The sequence below is a fragment of the Aplidium turbinatum genome, chromosome 9 (genome assembly GCF_918807975.1).
Source record: "Aplidium turbinatum chromosome 9, kaAplTurb1.1, whole genome shotgun sequence".
NCBI lineage: Eukaryota > Metazoa > Chordata > Ascidiacea > Aplousobranchia > Polyclinidae > Aplidium > Aplidium turbinatum.
The window spans coordinates 16,167,809-16,184,055 of record NC_137480.1 but is presented as its reverse complement, the minus strand read 5'-3'; the positions used below and the strand labels follow the sequence as shown (position 1 = coordinate 16,184,055).

Sequence of the window (16,247 nt, the reverse complement as noted above, 5' to 3'; positions counted from 1 at the left end):
AATTGATAGGGAGGTCCAGTGGGTACTTTTTAACTCGGGCCCAGGATGATTTCAGTGGCGCGTGACCTTTCCAAGAGGCTCAAAAATTAAAGAAACTACCGCACATTCTTTGGATATATTACGTTTTTCTTAGAAGTGACTTGATTTAGGGTCCGAGGATCCCGTTGGTACCGAGCCCAAACCATCCTCTCAACGAGCCTGAACCTAGTAAAAAAAAAAAACGATTCTTCAGGCAGGAATAAAAGTCTTTGTCAGAATATTGAGAGTTTTTGCAAATAGTTTGTCAGTGAAGCTTGCAAGTGTCACAAAAAATGGAAAAACGGATCGATGCCTTCGAGCTCTGGTCATACAGGCAAATGTTAAAAATTTCATGAAAACAAAAGATCACTAACGATGAAGTATTATCCAAATTTAATTCAAGCAAAATTCTCTTACAAATAGTCAAAAGAAGAAAATTAAAGTAGTTTGGACACACAATAAGGCAAAACTCGTTACAAAGATCATTAATAGAAGGGAAGATAAACGGTAAAAGAAACAAAGGTAGACCAAGAATGATTTGGACATCAAACATCACTAAATGGGCAAAATTAAGTTATGGAAATGCAGTACGAACAGCTCATGGTCGAGAACAATGGCGCATTGTATCCAACCCTCAATACGAGGAAGGAACATAATGATGATGATGATGAAGCTTGCAAAGCTTTGCAAGATTGTACGGTTCAGTTTTTTTTTTTTCTGTTGAAAATGTCAAGAAAAAGCAGACGTAAAGAACTTTGCAAACTGAGAAAAAAAGGTTTTGCCAATAATATGAACTGGTACAGTATGTTGTTTACTACCTAATTTCATGTAGCAGCAACACAAAAACTTTTGGTTCTATGTTTTAGATGAAAATGCTGGCTTTGGAGAATAAATTCCAACCGGATACACCTACAGTAAAATGAGGAAGAAGCACTTAGAAGAATAGCATGGGATGATCTAGTATATATTAATAAAATGGAAGATATAAGAAAGTCCGAAAAGATAGGCTTAATCGATAGGTTTGCTTTTAAAAAAATATGATAGACCATAATAGACCTAGTGCAGTCGTTTTTATTTTTAGTTTAATTTTACAGGGCTGGGTGAAAGGGTTTGAGTGAAACTTTTACAATGAAAAAGTTTGCTTACTCCACAGGCTAAAAATTTTACCTGGTTGAAAAACTACTGACATACAGTAGGAAAATGAGCTCATGAAATAATCATGATGTCTACATTTTATTTTTTTTTAAGTCAAAAAAGTAACCAGACTATAGTAATCAATTTTTATTTTGTGGTCATGGTAATAACATACGACAAAAAAATCGTCTGGTCGGTTAGCTCAGTGGTCAACCGGTGGACTTTTTACTCGAAAATAACTCAAGATAATGTGGCGCTGTGGTGCAGTTTTCTGGGTGTGCACTTGAGCAACTCACTTTATGACTACTCTATCTTCAGCGGCATTTAGTGAACAGAATAATTTATAGCCTAAACATGCGGAAACTTCACTCTGCCAATGCCGATAACAAGCCCTGAGTCAAAATTCTCTACAAGTGTGAGAAACTGCCCGGTATAACCTATCGGAGGATTCGTTAGTCCGAGGATGAAGATTCAAACCAATCAAGCAACCACTGCTAAACACAGGTGCAACACAATTGACAGCTGGAAAAAGCAGAGACTTGAAGTCATCGAATTACTGTAGTTCAGCGGTTCTCAACCGGGGGTCCGGGGAACCCAAGCCAAGGAGTCCGCAAAATGTTTTCCGGGCGTCCGTGGAGGTTTCCGAATTTGCAGTACGATTGATAAATTACGACATTTAATAATTGGTTGTTCTTTATTTGTGCACATTAAAGTATTATAGTGATTCTTAAACTGTGCGACCCAATGCCTGATGAGTCGTTTGAAATTTTAAAGGGCGTCGCACAAAAGCTTGGTGTCCCAACTAAAAATAAAATCATATAAGAGAGTTAAATTTTTGCATAAGGCTGTGTAGGCTAGGTTAAACTTAATGCTTTTGAGACAGTAGATTATTGATCAAAACTTAATTCAGAAATAAAGAGTCTAATTCCGAAAGTGCCTAAATCCAAAATTCCCAGATTAAGTTTCCAAGTTTGAAACAGAACTGAATTTGCCTGCTATTAAAACGGAAGTTGATGCGTGTTGTGAAATCTGTGACATTCTAAAATGGACTTCCACCCTCTTGTTGTCTTTTCGTCCAAAAATTTTGAACAACGTTTAAGTGACTGCCAAAAGCACTTTTTCCTAGGCTAACTCTAATTGAGCAAAATGTGATTTACGCACTTTGAAAACTACACTCTTCAAACACAAATAAACTCCTCAAAATTTCAGGCTGGGACAAAAACGATGTTTGGTTGTGAATCTTTATTCTAGGACTGACAAAACCTTGATAGGTTATTTCGCATATACTTGTAGAAGCTTTTGACGCAGGGTCGGTTAGTGAGATTGGCAGATTGAGGTTTCCGACTGTTGAAATGTTGTTTCCTGAAAATTATTTCATGCACTAGGTGCCGCTGAATGTAGAGCAATCCTTAGAATGCGTTGCTCAAGCGCACACCCCAAGAGTCGAACCAGCGCCGCTTGATCTTGAAGCTTCTTGTTAACCAACTGAGCTATTGGGGCAGACAGAAAGGAGTTTCAAGAAGGAAATTGCAACAATTTAACTTAATCTACGTAATCTCTTTTTCTGATATGCTTCTTCGATCTATAAGCCATATACATCTCATCACTCTTAGTATGTTTGAAATCCAAACGTTAGTCAGCAATTTCTTAGCACTCACAGTTTTGCCATGACCGTGATTACATCGAAATATTGATTACGGTACAAATAAAAAAGAGACAAGTTCTTTGTAAAGGTCGCAAAAGTTCTATTAATTTTCGAAAAAAAATTTGTAACTTAGAAAAACTTTCAATCAGAATATAGATTATTGATCTTGTGTGCCAACAAAATAGATCATAGCTTAACATATACTTATCAATGTCATCAGTCGTCATAAGTGCATTGCAAAATTAATAAATTCTTCTAAGTGTTTTTCTGCAAAACGTAAGATATCGTACATTTGTTTCCGATAAGAAACACGATACAGCAAAATTTCAGGTGATTTTTTAGAGCTCTGCAACTGCTTTGAAGACACCAAAAAAGGTCCGCCAAGACAAAAAAGGTTGACAACCACTGCTGTAGTTGGCCGCTCCCATTAATTTAGCAGGTCATAAAGTGCCTTGCTGAGACACGGCCACGTATTTTGGAGCGGTGTTGAATCTTCCGAGGGTCGCTTATGCGCCCACACCTTGGTCACAAACCTGTCTGAAGTTAAAAGTAGAACTAAGTTAATAAATTGCCACATAAAAAGTTAGAATCTCTCTTGCACAAATGTATAACAGGCAAAACAAAAATGACTTGACAGCACATTCAGCGTATTCCTAATTATTTATTTTTTTTAATACAGCATAACTGAATTTGCACAATATGAAAATTCAAGCTGTAATCACTTTGATAAGCACTTACTTGGAAAGTCTTTTATTTTCGGGAATCACTTTCGGCTGGCCTTCACTTCAACTCGTGTTTGAACAAGAAGGATATTTTCAAGATCGATGTGAAAATTCAACGACAATAAACAATATCACCAACATCACGACATATCTAGAATCATGTACAAGGAGAGAATCAAGTTTCAATTTAGTTTTCACTCTCAATACTGCTTGCATTGCTCTTCTTAGTTTACCCCTGGGATACATTTTTGATCATTTTGGAACTTGGATATTTCGTTGCATTGTGACAAGTATGTTCACTCTTGGCAACGTGTTGTTGCTCATATCATCTTCATCATCATCCAATTTAGTATATCCAGGAATCATACTCCTCGGTGTCGGTGGAATAGGATTTCATATTGGAAATCTTCCACTTGTGAATCTTGCTTCGCGTGGAAGAGGAACTGTAGCGACATTCATGGATGGAATGTTCGATTCATCACCGCTTATATTTTTCCTCATCAAAAAAGTCTATGAGTCTGGAATTGAACTACACACAATCTTCCAATTTCTTACTTGTTTGTCAATACTTCCATGGATGAAAACGTTTGTATTCATGCCAAGAAAATCACTTCCTTCCCCAGTGCCTACAAACCATCGATATGGTTGGAAGGAGTGGTTTTGTTCCAATTCCAAGAATGTTCTAGAAGCAGAAGCTCCGAATAAATTTAAAGCAATTGATGAAAAAGATAGTGCAATGGCAGAAGTAGAAGCACAGGAAAAAGATAATTCTTTCAAAGACTGTGTTCGAAATAAATTATTTTGGACCAATGTGTTTCATTTCGTGATCATAACGTTCAGAGTCAACTTTTTTCTTGGTAGCTTTATTACTTGGTTAAAAGCATTTAACAATAAAAACGAAGTCAGTCATTTAGCGGATATCTTAGGCATAGTATTTTTGTTCAGTGCATTTGCTGCCCCTCTCAATGGATTGTTGGTTGATATCGTTATCAAACTTGGTAAACACAGAATCATTAACAAACAAGCCTTGAATTTGACAGGTTTGTTTTTCTCCATGCTGGTAACGAGTTTGTTAAGTATTATGCTTTCAATTATGGCAGTTATTCCAAGTGCATACGGTTCAATTGCAATTATTTTTGTTACGAAAACATTTGTGTATGGTGGATTTTCAATTTTCCTTCTATTCCAGTTTCCTGTGCAACATTTTGGAAAACTTTATGGTTTAAAAAACTTGATTGCGGGTCTCGTGAATCTTCTTCAATTTGCTTTGTTTGAACTTTCACTTGCAGTAGATCCTACATTCAACTCAATTCATGTTGGTTTATTGGTGTTTACGATTTTAACTCTTATTCATCCCTTTACTATATTATTTCAAAGTAAGAAGTTGCATACATCTACCGTGTAAGCACTCCCACTCAGAAGCTTGCTGACAATTGCAATAACAAAATTGTCTAGTTAGTCTTTAGTACTGCCTGGTCTTCATTAATTTGTATCTAAACTTCCGCATTTTAATGTATCTCGTCGTATCTACTGTAACCTATAAACCAACCTAACCTCTATGATTTGGAGTGACGGATGTTATAATAACATCCCAGTAAACATTGATTGTTGGGGCAACACTGGCAAGAAGTTGGCCGCAACATTGGCAAGATGCAGACGCCAACGTTGGCAAGATGTTTTATGCACCATTTGGATGCATCTGGCTAGCGTTGGCGTCTGCATCTTGCCACCGTTGGCTTCTGCATGCCAACATTGGATTATGCATCTTGCCAACGCTGGCTTCTGCATCTTGCCAACGTTGGCTTCTGCATCTTGCCAACGTTGGCAAAATGTTTTATGCACCATTTGGATGCATCTGGCCAGCGTTGGCGTCTGCATCTTGCCAACGCTGGCTTCTGCATCTTGACAACGTTGGCTTCTGAATCTTGCCAACATTGGCTTCTGCATCTTGCCAACGTTGGCAAAATGTTTTATGCACCATTTGGATGCATCTGGCCAGCGTTGGCGTCTGCATCTTGCCACCGTTGGCGTCTGCATCTGGCCAACGTTGGCAAGATGGCTTGTGCACCATTTTGCTTCATCTGGCGCCTAAATTCTGGTTGACTTTTATGCACCATGATGCTGCTTCATCTGACCTATTGACTATTGTGATGCCTGCGCTTTGACCAAGGTTGGCCATGCGAAGCAAGCTGGTGCATAAAACATCTGAACAGCATTGGCATCTACATTTGCCAAACGTCTCTGTACCTAAACCTCGTTCATCACCAAAAGTTTATTGTTGAACCTAGCTAATCCTTGGGCGAAAAAACAGCAGCAACACGGATTTATAAGCAACACTACTCCCTTTGTGACAAAGCAAAGTAAAAGCCGAGCTTCGTATATTTTCACATTTATTAGAAACAAGCCACATCAAATCGTATTGATAGATGGAGATTCATTGCACATCAGCAGCTTTTTCTTGTGTATCTTTATCATTGTGAATTCCTGCGAATGAAACAAAAATATTTAATTCAAGAGGGCTGTTTGGCAACAGTGTAGGATTTTGATCAGTTATCGTCCAGGATAATACGAAGTTAATTGACAATCTGCAATATCAATGTAATATCCCTCTCTCCAACGTGCGTGACAAAAAACTTATCATTCGATTCTGCGCCACGCAGAGCGATAATCAAGTTCCAATACATTCTAATTGCGTGTACAGTAGTTATTCAACAACTAAAGCAACACATTCGCTGTTGTCTTTCAAACATATAACAAGCTCACCAAAAGTTAGTTTTTGCCGTTTTCGGCCACCTTGCCTGTCCTTCCAATTTCGAAATCACTCTGAAACTCTTCATCAATTTGCTGCACGGCAGCAGCTTTGTCGTGCGCCATCACCATGTCTAATCATGAAAGTAAAAAAAGAAGTGCTAAATCAGTATATAAATGCCGACATAGCCTACTAACCACCATGTTCGTTGTTCACATCAATGCGAGTACACCACTAAAACATTTTCATACATTACTCAATACTCTTCACAATTACATAATACATTAATCAAAAGAACAAAATGGCATAGTTATGACATACGGTAATCATTTAGTCGTAGTAGAAACATTTATCCGTACTCACCAAGAACAACCTTTTTCAGATTCTTTTTTAAACAATCAAACGAGTGCTTAGACTTCACGACGTTTTTTTTTTCTTTCTTTTTTCTCGACATGACTTGAACTGTGTTGTGTTCGATAATAATAGTTTGAATAAGTCCACTGATACAATCGCTTGCATTTTTGCCAACAACTTGGCTTAAATTTGCCACCTGCAAAATGTAAATCGAATGTAATGACAGGGGTTTCATCCATCATATTAAAAAGCTTCAGCACTTGTTACAGAAATTTTCGACTGTTACAAATGACAGCCAACGTTTAAAGTTTATTTTTGGATTCCAGTCGTCTGTTGTGTTGCGTATGTAGGTCGCAGTATAGGCTACTGTAGGCTATGTTGTCGCAATGGGCGCAAAATAAAACATGTTATTATTATTATTATTCAGTTGACGGCAATGAAAGCTACATTTGCAAATACTCTACAACCATCACAGACCTATCCACACGACATAAAAATACAAACACATTCAAGCAGTCAGGCAAACACTGCCGGAGCAGCAAAATCAAAGATTGAGCAAAACCCTACACATGTTGTGGGACATCACAAGCTCTGCTACTTTGCTGATATCTTCTTAGCACTCATCTAGGAGCACTGGCACTAAATTTGTCACGAGAATATTTCATATGAAAGTTTTCCATTGGTCATTGAGTTTTATAACTTTCTCTAAATTGAGTTTTATAACTTTCTTTAAATTGTGTAAACGTAGCCTAGTGACAAAAACGACTTTACACAATTATTTCAGGTTCAACGAATAAAAGACACCAGGTTTTCATAAACATTGTCGTAAGTCATTCCTATAGTTTCATTTTGATCATTTCTAAAACGTCTTTCGGCCGTAATATCTCAATTGAATTCGATTTTTTATATTTTCGATGCAAGAAGCGAAAATTCCTCTTAGCGCTGTTCACATAAGCAGTGTTTTTTTTAAGGTGTTTTGGGGGACCGAAACGGTCCCCCAAATTTCTCCAGCGGTTTCCCAAAATTTGGACTTGCAACTACAGTAGAAAAGTAATGGTTGTTTCTCGCTATGTCTTAAGCAAATATGGCTATTTTTTGGTATTTAAATGAAACACTTGCGGTCTCTTAAAACTACTTAGCGGTCACCCAAACCAAACCTTAAAAAAAAACCTGCACATAAGCATTGTGCTTTCGGCTCTCCACGTAATTGTGTATTGCGCTGTGTTGCCAGATTGGGCTACTTATCGCAAATTGGGCTACTTTCCATATGTGATTTGCGACAAAAAATTGAGCTTGGCGACTTGCGACTTTTTGGGCTACTTTTAAATTTAGATTGGCGACAATATAACAAGATTGCGACTTTTTTACATCGGAAATTTCTTACTAAAGTAAGTTTCGCTTGCAGTCTACTGACAGTTTATTTGTAGTTTACAAATTTTACAGCGCATTCTCATGTTTCCAAGACGTAGCAAGGGACATGGTTGAGTGAGTTTCTAGTCTATTCTAGCGTTACGTTATCACCGTTCTATGTAAGTGCTTGAAAAGCAGTGTGCTGAAAAAGTAGTGAGAATCTAATCTGTACCCGATAGAGCCTGATGTTTGTTTGTTTATCTTTATCCTGCATTGCGGGAAAGCGGACTTGAGCGCTATGCATCGGTGTACGCCTTCCGACATACACCTGACCCACGCTGCAGCCGACGGCAATGTCTGTTTTCCGGTTGTCTACTTTACTTATGACTTAAATTTGGTACTACCCATTACTCGAAATCGATCACTAGGTAGAGGCAATTATCGTTAAGTTTCTTGCCCAGAGAAACAACAGCAAGTGCGGGTGGCTGGAGTCGAACACGCAGGCTCTCGACTGCGAGCCCAACGCGCTAACCACTCGGCCACGGCTGCCGACTGTGAACGTGCCTTACTGTAAGGTAACTCTGTTGCTATTTACCAGAATAATTTGTGCAATTTCACTGGGTTTGTTAAGTTGATTTTTCATTTGTGTGTTTTTTAGCTGTACATTCAAGAGCATTTGACGGCTTGTATGTTATTAATTAACACTTTTTTTCATGTTCTTCCACTGACTGGCATGCAGTTTTTACATAGTTTACTAATCAATGTAGTAATAATTGGAATAAGAATGAATGGCTTGATGAAAATGTATGTTTGTTGAATTTGTGTAATGATGATTGTACACCTTGTCCTTCAGTGAAAAAAACAACAACATATGACAAAATTGAGGCTAAGCAGTTCTGTTATGAAGTATGCCTAACAGAGACATCCAAAAGGTTGTGGCTGTGTCAGTGTTAGAACGCCTCACGGGGGGTCTGGGGGGCGAAGCCCCCCAGAAGTTGGAAAACATAATTCCCGCGCGCCCTGCTATAAATTGGGCTACTTTGGGAGCAAATTTGCTACTTTTTTGGCTACTTTTTTTTTCAAAATCTGGCAACTCTGGTATTGCGCACAACCGCCATGCTTGAACAGTCGAAGTGAATCGAGTGACGTCATAACCCCTTTAGCAAAGGATTAAGTCATGGCCTTTGTCTTTCTTCATAAAAAAAAAACAAGTTCTTCTACTAAATTGCATCTCCTCACGTTGATATAACACATCGCCGCATTCTAAAGCTTTGTTGCCTATTTCACTTCAACGCGTCATACTACCCAGTCAAAGTTTAAGTAGTGACGTCATAATGGAGTTTTCACAACAATTGTGCCTGCAGTATTGTTCTATGCACCGCGGGAGGAGAAAAAACGATTCGCCGGATCGTTGATAGTAAAAGTAGCAATCGTTTTGTGAAATCTCGCTTTAAGAAATTGAGAGATTTCGACGCAACATGACTGCTCCTGAAGCTGGCCTATTGTGCAAGCTTTGCTACATTTAAAGTAAAGACGCCCCTTTGTTGGCGACACGAGAATCTCATCCACGTGGTCAAAATCAGACAGTGAGCGAGACTGCTCTCAGAACACAATCAATAAGTGATAGCGCATCAATCGATTTTTTTTACATTGATTCAGCGTCTGCAGACAGGTCAGCAGCGCGGCGGCAGTGCAGCCGCAACTCAATGATCACATGATCACCACAATCATGCTGCTGTGTCGAGCGCTATCAAACATCAACAAGTGAATTCGATTAAGCTTACAAGTTGTTTTAAATTTTCTTGAACTGCACGCAAATTTTGAGGTTAGTCCTGAAAAAATGTTTTCAAAAATATTACAACACATTTTAGTATAGTTAAACTTGAAAATTAAAAAAGCTTTTGTTGAACACAAGAAAAAAATGAAGACCTGGCAACTTGAATTAGCAACCACGTTTTTAAGTTTATCGCTTGTTAGTTACCTTACCAACGTCTGCAGACGTTGAATCAATGTAAAAAGAACGGATTATGCTAGTTGGGTATTGGAAACGCCAAAGCCTAAACTTTCTGGAAGTGTCCTCTGAATCCCAAGACATTTATTGCACTAAATTATCTGAAGCAATTAAATATGAACAAACGATTTTTATCATGGCGTTGTTGGTACAAGAATACGGTATGCTAAAGAAACTGTGTTTTTCCACTAAACCACATGAGTCATTTAGTTAAAGAGTCATTTTATTGTTGGCTATTAATATTTTCAAAGAATAAATCAAGTGAAGCTGAAATGAAGTAGCCAACGTTGCAATTGTTTATTTTGTAGAAACGTGTAGGGCAAATGGAAACTTTAAACTGGTTCGGTATCAAGCACGTTATCGCGTTCGCGTTTTGTTGCTCCTACCTTTTTCTAGACCTCTGCTCCGTTTGGCATAAACAAACTTGGCAAACTGTTGGCTACACTTCTGACCAACCCTGGTCTTAAATATTCATAGTATACTTGTACGGTATCAGAAAATAATAACAGCATTGATAGCCTATTATAAAAATGTAAAATTGTAGCAAAATCATGGTATACATTTGCATAATTTTAAAGAAAACATCGAAATTGTTATGAATTGGCCAATGCGGGCAATGCTTCTGACCGATGTTAGCCAACCACACAACTGTGTTTTGAAGCAATACCACATGAAATGAAGTTTGTGTTAGTAATTTTAAAGATTAAAACAAATAAACCTGAAATAAAATCTTTGAGACCTTTTTGAACGCATGATAAAAAATAAGTTATTGAAATTGATGGCGTATTGTTGGCAACATGTTGGACATATTTGCCAATCTTGTGCCCTCACATCCAGCATATAGCCGACATTGCAATTGTTTCTTTTGTGGAAATGTGTAGGGCTAATGGAAACTTTAAACTGTTTGGGTATCAAGCACGTTATCGCGTTCGCGTTTTGTTGCTCCTGCTTTTTTTAGACCTCTGCTCAGTTTGGCATAAACAAACTAAAATGAAACTACTTTGTTGGCAAACTATTGGCTACACTTCTGACCAACGCTGGTCTTAAGTATTCATAGTATGCTTGTACGGTATCAGAAAGTAATCACAGCATTGATAGCCTATTATTAAAATGTAAAATTGTAGCAAAATGATGGTATACATTTGCATAATTTTGAAGAAAACATCGAAATTTAATGAATTGGCACAACGCTGGCAATGCTTCTGACCGATGTTAGCCAATCATACAACTGTGTTTTGAAGCAATACCACATGAAAAGAGGTTTGTGTTAGTATTTTTAAAGTTTAAAACAAATAAACCTGAAACAAAATCTTTAAGACCTTTTTGAACGCATAATAAGAAGTATTGAAATTGTTGGCGTAATGTTGGCAATGTTTGCAAAATGTTGGACAAAATTGCCAGCCTTGTGCCAACATACCCAGCATATAGCCAACGCTGGCCCAGCAATCAATGTTTGCTGGGATAAACAGAGATGTACTTATACACCGCAAATTCTACGCCATAGACATGCGGCGTAGACTTTTTGTTTACGCTAACGCTTACGACCACATTTTTTCGGATAGTTGTCGCTTAAGGCTACGCCGTAAAGTTTTCGAGGTTTTTTAGCGCATAGCGTCAACGCATACTTTTTAATGTCTTTTTTTCGCTACAACACGCCAATACCTTCCAACGCTGCAGTTGAAAGAATGTTTTCAATGAGCAAAGACATATTGAAACCAAAACGCAGCAAAATGTCAGATGAACACTTTCAGATGCTTGTGTTTCTTCGTGGAAATTCAAAATAAAACTTGTTTGTTTTGAGTGGTTTATACCGTGTGAATGTTTGGCACCTAGCAAACAAATTGAGCTTATGCTGGTGTATGCGCTGGCGCTGACGCCGCCAACTTTTTTTTACAAGTTACGTTGACGCATACGGAGTATGGTTTTTCGAACGTTTGCGTTTGCGCTGACGGCGTTTGCGCTGACGGCATTGCGCAAAAACACAATTCTTATGCTTTTCTCGCAAAATGCTAAACGTTTTAGCCAATGGAATATAGATTTTGAATCGTATGCATGAAATAACCGACTAAGTATTTCAACTTCCCGTATCCTCAATGCTTTACACAAATCGATGCTTTGTCTGGAGTCTGTGTTAAGACCTGACCGGGAATCGAACGCAGGTAAATCACAACTGACCGCGAAGACAATTCCCAGTCTGTTACTGAGATGATTAGTTAGAATATCACGTGTAGGCTACATTAAAAGATAAACAAAACCATTTATGTGTGTGTGCTGCGACACCATGAGGGTGCAGTATCTTTATCTACGCTCCACATGATGACAGGCGCGCCAATTCAGAGACTCCAAGAAATAGTGAGTCAGCAAAAGCATCTAGCTAGAAAATAACAGTACGGTACGATAAATGGTATTAACTATTAATATCATAAAAGAGTGTTCAATGCCAAGCGCAATGCTAAGCAAAGCTATTTTAAGTAAATTGAATCACTATCATCAAAGTAAACTTTGCAGCCTGTTTCACTCTTTGCGAGATCGTAAGAAAGTGCTGAAAAACATGCAAAAGAGTAATCGGTAATATCAAGCAGGCACCGGTAGAAATTAGCATGGCTCTGTCTTCAACAAAGCTTACAGAACACTAGAAAATGTTACCAGTAGTGAGCCATACGTAGCTCTGTGCTGCATGACCCTGACTGGATCTGAAATGACTGCGCATAGGCGTTAATACAGCTGGGGTGCAGCATTGATGGCGATTACGTCATGAGAGCTTTTATGACACGGTTTTTGGCTGCCTTTTAGAATGTAAGCCTATGGGCGCTATGAGGACAGGGTGGGGCCTGCGCTGGTGGACATATCTGAGCTTAAAGTTGTTACAATGACGACACTTACCAACTCGGAGCGCTTATTTGATAGGTGGTCGCGGTCAGCCTGCATTATTGCCAGCTTTTCAGCGAAGCAATTTTTTGGAACCTTTAAAACGCTTTTCAGCGTTTTGAAGATCCATTCAGCGATCATGCCATCAGCGCAGCACACTTCATGGAAGATACTTGGAATGCAGCGTGGTGCGCCACCGACACCAAACTACATGGTTTTATACCCCACCCGGTGGCGAGCCCCCCCCTCCCCCCTGATGTTGACCTGCCTAGGCCGACTTGGGTCAAGCTCAAGAGAATCCGAACCGGAGTCGGTCGCTTCCATTCCAACATGCACAAGTGGGGTCTGGCTCCCTCATCGGCCTGCAAATGCGGCGCGGAGGAACAAATTGCTGACCATGTCGTTCTCGAATGTCCGATCTATAAGGCACCAAATGGAACGCATGGAATAGCAACGCTGGACGAAGCTACACTCACCTGGCTCTCCACCACCTGCCCTGAAATTTGATCTAGTCTCAAACGAAAGGAAGAAGCGAAGCAAAGATGGCAGAGGCTTCGGCCAAAACTGTAAGATCGGGCATAGCTATGAATAAACCGCGAAATGTTCGGTGCAATTCTTTTCAATATCCTGAGAAATGAGGATTTATGGTTATAGAAGCGTGTTTTGAAGGACGTTTCGCAACAGCCGAAGTAGTTCAAAGGTACTGGGGCATTGGTGATTGAAGCCTTGTGATTGATAGATTTTTGATTGCAGCGGCCCTTTAAAGCCTTGATTCTGCAATTCCATCCAGCTTAGTTCGTGCGTCTACCTTACAAGCTATGCAAGGTGTTGTCACTTGTCAGGCGCCATGCTGCCTTCAAGCTTTATTTTATCGCAAAAGAGAGTATGTTATTGTGAAGAAAGGTTGCTCTATCAAGTATAATCTGTAATGATTAGCTTTTGTCGGACCTAATAATCAGTTTCCGTCTCCAGTTAAATAGTTTTAGTTTTTGAAGGTTCTTTTGATAGAACCCTTGCGCTTTCGATTGCTTTCTGTCTGAGTAGAACAGGGCTTCCCGATTCGTTTATCACCCCACACCCCATGGGATTGATGAAGCCAATCTCGCACCCCCTGTTTTGAAGCGGAGTGGTTTTGAAAAAAAAATTCAAAATACGTACGGAAACAACGCAGAAAAGCAGCTCACCGGCCTTTATATGGCTAACGAATAGGAAAATTTTTGTTATCATCAACTTGTCGGGTGGTATTTTCTTGTTGTTGTGCACTGTGCTGTATAGGCCAACATAGAATGTTCTGAGAGACAATCACCACCTCCCTCGTTAAACAAAATCCATCTCTACATACGGTATAGCTCTTCTTCCTCGGTGGATTGTCGCACCCCCAGTAACAGCTACTCGCACCCCCAAGGGGTGCGAGCACCCCCAATCGGGAAGCCCTGGAGTAGAACATAGCTACTACACAACCAGGGCTGCGACTCTTTTCAAATTCTGAATTTTTTTCTGCGACCCTTTAACGTTTGACAGGAAAGTAGTAGTTCAAACACAGTATTTATTGAAAGAGTAACCTGCTATAGGCAGAAAAATCACATTACATTTTTTTTAGTAGTTTTATAGATGTAGGTTGTAGGGAAAGGTTAGTCTTTTAGGGTACGAAAAAGTTATTTTTTTTGTATGAATTCTGTCTATTTTTTCTCATTTTTTTTATTTGGGAAACTCATATGTCATTCTCATGCTCACCTACATTTTTTGGTGAACATTTATGACCCCACCCCCCTCTAAATACCCTTTTGTAGTTGTTGTGGTGCACCCAAGCTAAAGATCGCTGTCTAACACAATGGTCATACATTCAGTTGTTTTTATTCATTGCTGCAAACAACATCACGGACAGTAGCGCATCTTTGTTGGGCACTTGATTATAGCCTAGCCCTTTCACCAAACGCAAAATTGAAAAAAATATGCAGTTTTCTCCATCTTTTGCAAAAATTTTTCACTTGCTATATCAACCTAACCGACAGCAGAGACCACGCGTGTTTGTAGCCTATGTGTATGTAGCCTACAGAATATTTTTTTTTGTGCTGCTCAAAAAAAATATCCTGTTGTACTGTACTGTACATTATACAAAAACCTTACAAAACTTCGTCAAAAGTAAAATTATTGAAATTATTCTGTGTTCGTATAAAAAATAATTTGAAATTTAACTTCAATGTTAAAGTAAAATTTGTAACTCTAAATTTTTATAAAAATCAATTTTTTTATACGATAATTTTAGTCAAATTCCAAGTGGAGGTCTTCAACACAGAGACAATGCATTGAGATACAAAAATACACAAAAAGCGACCAAAACAAAGCAAAGTTTGTCACAATCTTCACTCTTCACCACACTCCTGCCTTGATGTTTTCATTCTCCTACTTCAGCTTGTTTAATGTTTACTTCTCTTACAATTTTTCCTTTTTAGAAGCTCGGGTGCTCATTCCCATTTTTTTGTAATTCCGCTACTACTGTAACTACGAACGAAATTAGTTTTTCTGGAAAATGAAAAAGTTTTAATAAAATCAAACAGATCGCAAAATTATTGTTCAGGTCAGAAAGTAAGAAGCAGCGTCCTGACTTTTTTGCAAAAACGTTTTGCAGTGAAGCGTAAAAAAATTGATCAAAATTTCAGTTGGTGTTTTTGTTTCTTTACAATATTGAAGAGTCCAGGTGCAAAACGATCAAACTACCAAAATCAACTTTTCGAGTAAGCTGAAAACTAAGTTTGAGATTGATCGTTTAGTGGCTGAACCCTGTTAGTTTAAAGCCTTATTTTGAGAGATATTGATAGTTTTGCTGCAAAAAAGGCTGCTACATAAAAGTTTTGATGCACAACAGGAGATGGTAAAATTTAAAAATCACAAATAATGGAGTTTGATCGTTATGCATCTGGACTCTTCAATTCCAAGTATCAGGTGTAAGTATAAGCAAAATGTAAGTTCAGAAAATATATTGTGAGTTGGTATTTCAAGTGGGGCCTCTTTCAAGGAGTTGTAGTAACAAAAGGTGCAAAATTTATAGTAATACTTGAGTGTAAATGCCTGTGGTGGCCACTTTATCTTTTAAGTTTATAATCTCTTTAGACTTCGTAATAGATGTTGTACAGGCCAGTTCAGTGGCCGACTAATTATCACCTTCAGCTCTGGTGCTATTAGGTCTGAGACTATAGCGCACCCAGCATGGGGCTAAGGGGGCTCAATCCCCTCCCAAAACCCGCCACCAAAAATTAAGTTTTTGTATGTTCCCCATTTATAGCCTACCTTTTGCTTACAGGTCAGATATGAATAAATAAAATTGTGACATCATCGATACAGGGTCATCAATATAGTTAACTTTACAACTTTAAACAACTGTATTCAACAAATGGT

At 38.6% G+C, this 16,247-nt stretch overlaps 2 protein-coding genes across 2 annotated transcripts; one reads left to right on the top strand and one right to left on the bottom strand.

The window, feature by feature from the left end:
- The first annotated feature begins 3,496 nt into the window (after positions 1–3,496).
- On the top strand, positions 3,497–4,924 carry LOC145776741 (equilibrative nucleobase transporter 1-like). The gene has a single exon (XM_082587968.1). The coding sequence runs from the start codon at positions 3,497–3,499 to the stop codon at positions 4,922–4,924; it is 1,428 nt and encodes a 475-aa protein (XP_082444094.1).
- A 968-nt stretch (positions 4,925–5,892) lies between these two features.
- LOC145776955 (uncharacterized) lies at positions 5,893–7,563 on the bottom strand. Its single transcript, XM_082588203.1, has 4 exons — positions 7,427–7,563; positions 6,632–6,818; positions 6,283–6,401; positions 5,893–6,003 (listed from the first exon to the last, which is right to left on the bottom strand). Exons 1-3 carry the CDS (start codon positions 7,454–7,456, stop codon positions 6,289–6,291), a joined length of 330 nt encoding a protein of 109 aa, XP_082444329.1. The 5' UTR covers positions 7,457–7,563; the 3' UTR covers positions 5,893–6,003; positions 6,283–6,288.
- Positions 7,564–16,247: the final 8,684 nt, after the last annotated feature.

Excerpts from the sequence above, each read along its gene's own strand:
- LOC145776741 (XM_082587968.1), top strand. The coding sequence starts at position 3,497 with ATGAAAATTCAAGCTGTAATCACTTTGATAAGCACTTACTTGGAAAGT.
- LOC145776955 (XM_082588203.1), bottom strand. The coding sequence starts at position 7,456 with ATGACTTACGACAATGTTTATGAAAACCTG. Across the intron at positions 6,819-7,426 it reads ACAATGTTTATGAAAACCTG|GTGGCAAATTTAAGCCAAGT; the intron begins GTGTCTTTTATT and ends TACATTTTGCAG. Across the intron at positions 6,402-6,631 it reads TCTGAAAAAGGTTGTTCTTG|ACATGGTGATGGCGCACGAC; the intron begins GTGAGTACGGAT and ends TTTCATGATTAG.